Source organism: Tupaia chinensis, unplaced genomic scaffold, assembly GCF_000334495.1.
Source record: "Tupaia chinensis unplaced genomic scaffold, TupChi_1.0 Scaffold147500_2, whole genome shotgun sequence".
NCBI lineage: Eukaryota > Metazoa > Chordata > Mammalia > Scandentia > Tupaiidae > Tupaia > Tupaia belangeri.
The window spans coordinates 523,104-530,704 of record NW_006207352.1 but is presented as its reverse complement, the minus strand read 5'-3'; the positions used below and the strand labels follow the sequence as shown (position 1 = coordinate 530,704).

Here is a 7,601-nt window from a genome sequence, read left to right as displayed (position 1 = left end):
GGCTTGGCCTTTCAGGCCCATCCTGGGAGGGTGCTCTGCTCAGCAGCTGGCTGCCCTGGCCAGCGGGCTCAGGTCCTCAGCTCTGCAAGCCGGCCCCCTACGTGGCCAGTCCCTGGAGAGCTCCTGCCCTCTACACGGGGACAGGGGAAAGCCCGAGAAGCGAGTGTGCTGAGGGGCCAGAGAACAGTGGACGCAGCCTGGGCGCCAGGCAGAGGGACACCAGCGCGGTGCCACCAAGCCCCGGCAGCTGCCCAGGAGTTCAGTCCAGTGAAGGAGCTAAGGTGCAGGCAGGAGTGCAGTGCAGCAGAGCCCTGTTCCGGGCGGTGGGCCTGACGCAACCGCCAACGTGCCCCTGGGCAGGAAGGGTCACCTCCCCCAGCGTCCGACCTGTGACGCCGAGCGCCAGTTGCCCAGGGAGGGGCCGTGCCCTCAGTTTCTGCACTGAGTCCTGCTGGCCCTGAACCACAGGTGGGGCTGCCTCAGAGTGTGGGCGCCTGCTAGCTCCCGCCCTGCGCGTCACAGCCGCCTCCTTCCCTGCCCCACGGCAGCCCGTACCACCCCGCTGCTGTGTGCCCAGCCCTGGGACGGCGCCCAGCGGGCAACACTGGGGCTAGGCCGGGCTCCCCGAGTGTGGAGTTACCCTTGACACTAGCATCGCGGAACCTGCAGGGACCAGGCCACTCCCGTCCAGTGCTGTGCCCACCAGGGACCCACAGAGGGAGGCTGGACTGTGCTGCAGCAGGGCTCAGCTCAGATGGGGCCCGGTGGGAGCGTCCTGCCGCTGAGCGGTCCTCCCTGTCCTCCCACCATGCCAGCCATGAGCCACCTTCCTCCTTCCCATTGTGCCCTGCAGCTGACGCCGACGCCTTCACCAGGAGCAGGACAGGCCTCCACACGGCGCAGCCTCTAGAGCATACTCCGCCGCCCTCGCCTGGCTCTTGGGCCCACCTGGCTGCGCCGCTACCTCGCCAGGGACGACTGTGTCACACCCCTCACATCACAGCTCAGTTTTTGACTGCTGCCGCCAGGCTCTAGGACTTGGATAACCGTGCCCCACTGGCCTCCCGTCACCTCCTCCTGTCTCCGCCACTGCCCAGGGCTGGCCACCATGCCGCCCGGCCACACGCCCGGACTCCACTGCACCTGCTGCCTCCGTACCCGTGCGGTGAACCTGCCTTCAGCCCTGGCCCTCCCAACCCCTTGGGGTTCTGAAACCCCTCGGCAGCGCCCAGGAGAGCAACTCCACCTCACCACCCCGGGGCTCCCGGCACCTCTGCCTCAAGCACATGTCCTGCGTCGTCGGGGGCTGCCCCCAGCCAGACAGCGTGAGCATCGGCACCTGGCCCTGCACCGAGTGGCCCAAATCGGCCTTTCTAAGCGCCCCCGAGGCCACCCACGCAAACCCACGTTTCACTCTGGAAATCCATGCCTGCGCCACAGGCTGCGCCACCACACCCCGGCACCTGGCCGCAGCTGCTGGGGGCGCCAGGCAGGCGTGCGCCATTGCTCCCTGAACCCTGGGACCGAGGCGCCACGGCGCAGGGTCTGCCTGAAGCCACACGGGCACGACGGCTGGGCACAGCCACCTTGATCCCAGGGCAGACCCGTCCTGGCCTTCCAGCTGCCCCGAGTGGCCACGGGCTCTGGTTTAGCACCTGTTTCTGGAAACTTATCCAGGGCCAAGACACAGCCACGCACTGCACAGTAGGGGACGTCCGAGGGTGCTCACAAGGACAGCGGGCAGGGCTCCGAGCCCAGCAGGAAGTGTGGGGTGCACAAGGCACTGCCCGCTCCGCACGGTGGACACGGTGCTGGGTCGAGACCAGGCAGGCCTCTGCGCTCTGGGGGGCCAATGGCCATGGAGTGTTCTCAAAAACACAAGCGAGGCATCGCGGGAAGCCTGCCTGTGTTTAACGGAACGTTGCAGCTACAGAGAGCTGGAGAGGTGTACACACGGCCAACCTCACGTCTCGGGGGACGGGAGCACGCCTGTCTTCACTGCGCGTGAAGCAAGAGAGCCCAGAGCCCTTACCACGGCCGGTGTTGACGGTGGTGGGGCTGAACGCCTTCCACACGATGGTCTCGCAGATGTTGGTGGCGATGAAGAGGGAGATCCCGGAGCCCAGGCCGTAGCCCTTCTGCAGGAGCTCGTCCAGCAGCAGGACGCCCCCCCCAGCCACGAAGAGCTGTGGGGCGGGAGCCGGGGGCCTGGTCACCGCCCGCCCGCGCACACGGTGCCCCCACGCTGGCTCTCGGCCGTCCTGCAGCCGGTACCTGGATGGTGATGAGCAGGCAGATGCCGGCGCCCATCTCGGAGGGGTCCCCGTACATCCCGGTCATCACGTACACAATGGACTGGCCGATGGTGATGATCATGCCGAACACTGGGGGTCGGAGCACAGCAGCCGCGTGAGACGGGACCGCCTGGGACAGCGCGGACCGACTCGGCGCCCCACCCCGCCTGGCCAGGACACCCCTCGGGCACCCGGCACCGACAGGTCAGACGCGTCTCGGCAGGGGCTCGCTTGCTGGGTCGTGCTTCTCTGTCGGTGACAGGACCGAGAACCGCAGACGGCAAAGCCCCCCTATAAGAGGTCAGCCCTAGAGAACCCGCCGTCCGCTGACCACGACGTGCAGTCAGGCGAGGCCAGCAGCCACGGCGCCCGGGCTCGGGCTCGGACAGCCTGGACTGGCGGGGCAGGAGCCAAGTTTCACGGGGAGTGGGGTGGGGGCGGACAGGCTGGCCTCAGGGCCTCAGTCCAGGACACAGATAGGACCCACGGGGAGCACATCTGTAAGGGGAGATCCGGCCAGCTGGACCCATGGCCATTAAGGCGGATGGATCCCACACGGCCTACCGCAGGTTCGAGTCTTGGACCTGGCACTTCAAAACACAGCAGGGTGTGCGTGTGTGTCCAAGATTCTGAGAGGAGACTGGAGAAGGGATTGTGGCATGTCCACCCGCCAAGAAATTTCTCACTTTCCCTCTTTCTCTCTGGAAAGTACACATACTCTATACTAACAGTCTTTTTAAAAGGAAGGCAGGGGCCAGCAGGGGGTGTGGTGGTTAAGGGCGCTGGACTCCCACATGGCTGACTGTGGTTCAAGTCCCAAACCTGGCAGCTTGCTTTCTCATCTGCCCCCCCCTCTCTCACTCTGTCCCTCTCTGGTCAAATTAAAATAAATACATAAATAAAGTTAAATAAAATAATTTTAAAAAATTATTTCCTTTATCTTATTTATCATTATAGTTTTCAATTTGACCAGAGCGACAGAGAGAGAGAGAGAGAGAGAGAGAGAGAAAGGCACCAGGTCCAGGACTTGAACCATGCTCAGCCATGTGGGAGTCCAGCAACCCTAACCACCATGCCACCTGCCAACCTCAAATAAAATAATTCCAAAAAAAAAAAAAAAGAGGGCAGGCCATGGCAACGTCACCAGTCTGTGGTCACTGCCCCTGCGTCCTGGCCTACCAAGTTTCTTGGGCAGTAAAGGTCGCGTTTGGGACCCACGTGTCTCTCACGGCTCCCACCATTGGGCCCAAGAGAGTGGACACAGCCTCCCGTCACACACGCCTGGGGGATCCCGTGCTCAGAAGAGCCCGGGCCTCAGTGTCAGCTCCTGTCCGTCACTAACACTTCACCCACGCGTCCATCAAAGATAGGCCCCAGCTGGCTCTTTGAGAAGTGCTCACGACACAGTACGGGGGGCACGGCACGTTTAAACCAGTCGTCGCCTCCTGCTCAGTGGCCGAGCCTACGAGCGCAGAGACGTGTGGGCACGAGTAAGCAGCTGGCTGGCGAGGACCGGCTACCGGCCCTTCCTGATGGGTGCAGTCCAGACAGAGCCCCATGGCCAAGCCTGTCGATGGGCCGAGCCGCGTTACCGCTTACCGGCAGAGGCCAGCCCAGCCATCACACCACACCCGTGTTTCAGAGGACTGTGACGTGGGACTGTCCTGACTCCCCAGAGCACACCGCCGGAGCCGCAGGATAGACTCAGAGCATCACCTTTCTCCTCGGTCAAATCCTTCTAAACTCCCAAGACAGAGAAACCCACTTGCCAGGACCCAGCGGATGGTGTAATGGCTAGGTCACGGACTTCCGTGTAGTTGACCGCGGTTCGACTCTTGGAACCGGAGGCTTAAAATGGAAACGAGGCGTGTGTGCCCCAGATCCCAGGAGAATGGGGAAGGGGCTGCAGAGTGGCCATTCCCCCAGGGAATGAGTTACGGTTCTCAATCTGTCTCTCTGGCGAATGCACATGCCCTATAGCAAAAATCTCCCTTAAAAAATAAAGAAACCCACTTGCCAAATACCTACCAGGCGCTGGCTGTGCTATGGCCATCCAACTAGATCCTCGCGATCCGAGGCAGATGTCCCTGCCGACTCACTCCTCGCTCAGCACCCCAGCACCCGCCCCGTACCCTCCAGGCGGCTCCCTCACACTAACTCGGGCCCCAGAACACTGCAGGGTAGGCGGACACGGAGGCCACAGCTAGGAGAGCCCGTCCCTGACGGCCCAGGCATCGCACCGACCCAAGCCCTTGAGGGCAGACCCCGTGGTGCCAGACGCCCTTGCTTACACTTCTGGGCTCCGTTGAAGAGGGCTCGGTCCTTCGGGGTGTCGCCCACCTCGATTATCTTGGCGCCGGCCAGGAGCTGCATGATGAGGCCGGAGGTGACGATGGGGGAGATGCCCAGCTCCATCAGTGTGCCTTGATGGGGGGACGCAGCGTTAGCATGGGAGGCGGGGGTGACAGCGACACCCGACGGGGCCCGTGGACCCAACGTGTCTCAGTGTCCCCAACTGGTTAATCTGGGAAGTAACCCTGACACGTCAACACCATGGCACGCTCAGCCAACCCCGTCGGCGCGACAGGCCACACTGCCTGCCTCCCGTGTGGGCGGCACCGCGTCGGAGCAGACCACACCTTTACACTCGCCCGGGGACACGTGCTATGGTTTCAGAGATAAGGAAGCTGGGTCTCTTCCTTGGCGAACAAACAGGGGCGACATCTGCGTAATTTCCAGAGTCTGGAGAGGGGCTGCACAATCGTAGCTGGCTGTGAGTACACCTCTGCTTCCCGTTATGCAAAAGGACCGGGACTTCCCACGGACTTGGAGCTTATTCTGAACTGCGTCTTTAAGACGAGCTTGTCAAATGTAGCTGTCAACAAACACATCTGTGACCCTCCCGCCTGCCGTGGGTAACTGGTGCCCCCACACGACACACCATCACGAATCCCTTCACACACACACACCCTGTGGATACGAAGAGGTGCAGCTGAGAACAAGTCACACTGCACAGAATGCTACCGATAGAGATCGCCTCTCGGGATTTCGAGCGCTCTCGTCTCCCCGACTTCCCGCCCTCTACCGCAGACTTACCTGCTCCCCCAGGATCTGTGCAGCACCCACACACAACTCCACGCCTGAGCGCCACACTCAGCCTGTGACGGGCTACACTTCCCGCTAGTGTCGGCATCCCCTTCCCAGCCGCACACCTCCACGCTGAGCCCCACGGAAGGCCACGCTGCCATGTGCCCACGAGGCCAGCCACGCCTACTGCAGAAGAGGCAGAGGCCCATGCCCTACCTCTGTTGGAGGCCAGAATCACTCTCATCCAGTAGAAAGGGTCGGCCGAATCTGAAGACATGATTCCGAACAGGGGGATCTGGGAACGGCCAGAGGGAAGGAGTCACATGCCTATCGCAGGCCCCGCCAGGCCTGGCCCACCCCGGGTGGGTGCCGTGCCTACCTGGCAGCACACCAAGAAGATGAAGAGGGTGATCGCTGTCCACAGCACCTTCTCCTTGAACTGGATCTGCACGGGGGACGAGTCAGACACCGCTTATTCCACTCGCGAATCCACAGGGATGACTCCCATCAGGCCCTCTCTGTCCACCGGAGAAGCCACACCTCGGACCTGCCTGGCGCTGTGCTGACAACGCACGCACGACAGCATGGCGCCTCTCACCACAGCAAAGCGCTTCTGGGAGAGGCCACGCAGCATGGCCCCAGCCTGGCCCCCAGCCCCGGCATTACCAGGTCAGACCAGAACAGAGAATGCGGTCATGGAGGACACCTGCTGCGGCAGGGAGGCCCTCGCAGTGCCGGAGTGGCTGGCCACGGTCGCAAGTCGCAAGTCCAAACTCTCACTCTTCCTCACCTGCTGAGATTGCTTGACAGTCTCTTTTCTGTCTTTTCTTTTTTAAAACATTTACTCATTTTAATTTGACCAGAGAGGTACAGAGTATAAGAGAGAAAGTGAGAAAGCAAGCTGCCAGGTCCGGGACTTGAACCGTGGTCAGCCATGTGGGAGTCCAGCTCCCTTCACCATCATGCCCCTGCTGGGACGAACCAAGGGTACGCGGTTTCAGGAGCCACACTGGGGCATCAGGATGCTGCATGATGGCCTGCTCCCGGGAGCATGGAAGAGTGTCTGCCCTCTCCAGGATGGAAGCTGGCTAGGTGACACTCGGCATCGCTAGCAGGCCCTGACCCGGGCCTCTGGCACTGAGGAGCAGAGGGAGCTCTCCGGCTCCTGCCTCTGCGCGAGGCACCCTAACTCACCCCTGCCTGTCCTTGAGAACTAGGGCTCCAGGGGCTCAGCAAACACGCCCGCAGGCCTGCGCAGGCCGGGGGTGGCAGTGCGAGTGTGTGCCTCATCTGGGAGACGTGGCCAGTGAGCGCTGTGTCAGTGTCTGGCTGTCGGTGCCACCGTGTGGAAGCCGAGGCCGGCCTGGTTCCTGGTGGCTTGCCCGCAGTCCAGGCACAGTGGTGACCACCGGTGTCCTTGCAGGATCATGACAGGGCGAGACCCTGTCCAAACCCTCCTCCCTCCCTCCTGTGAACGGGAGCACAGCCACCACCCTCTGGTCTCCCGTGCGGCGCTGCAGCCACACATGGTGTGCGAACCCAGGGCTTAGACGCTGCGTGAGTTCACAGGCTCCTTGCCCTGGAGGACGCTCGTGGCCCTCCTGCCTTCCTAGCCCTCAGGAAATCAGAAGCCAGCCAAGGGGAGCCAGCGCTTTACAGAACCAGCGAAATCAGTGGTACGGGGTAAAGGAACGGACGGGTTTTTAAGGCTTCTTATTTTGAAAGACCAAGCCTGCCTGGGATACGGGCCCTTTAACAGCGAAACTGCCAACGCCTCCCCAGGTCCTGCCCTTGCTGCCCCTTTAAGATGTGCACAGAACACGGGCACTGTCCAGAGCGGTCGCGGAGAGGGACACAGCAGTCCTGGGATGGCGAGCCGTCTCTTCTGCACTCTCCTGTCAGGGCACTGGGCGGCAGGCACACGCGTGTGCAGTGGGCTATGTGGGATCCAGTCGCCTTCAGGGCACTGGGCGGCACGCACACGCGTGTGCAGTGGGCTGTGCGGGATCCAGCCGCCTTCACCACCAGCCACTGGCTGGGCCTCCTCTGCCTCTTCCCGGCTCCAGCCCCGCCCTGGCTCACCCTCTGATGAGCCAGTCCTCCCTGGGACCAAAGCGACGTTCCCACCGGCCTGGCGCGTTTCCCTGGACTCCCGAGGGTCCCTGCCCGCCCTGTGCTGTCCTGGGGGCTGCCCTGGTAACCGACGGCCACCCGCTTGTC

The 7,601-nt window shown here is 62.6% G+C and overlaps 1 protein-coding gene across 1 annotated transcript in view; it reads right to left on the bottom strand.

The window, feature by feature from the left end:
* SEC61A1 (SEC61 translocon subunit alpha 1) overlaps window positions 1-7,601 on the bottom strand; it is a 16,840-nt gene that overhangs the window by 4,078 nt on the left and 5,161 nt on the right. Inside the window, exons 4-8 of the mRNA XM_006169832.3 lie at window positions 5,761-5,852; window positions 5,598-5,676; window positions 4,586-4,717; window positions 2,275-2,384; window positions 2,033-2,186 (exon numbers count right to left, since the gene is read on the bottom strand). Coding sequence (XP_006169894.1) covers window positions 2,033-2,186; window positions 2,275-2,384; window positions 4,586-4,717; window positions 5,598-5,676; window positions 5,761-5,852 — 567 coding nt within the window. The remainder of the gene's footprint in view (window positions 1-2,032; window positions 2,187-2,274; window positions 2,385-4,585; window positions 4,718-5,597; window positions 5,677-5,760; window positions 5,853-7,601) is intronic.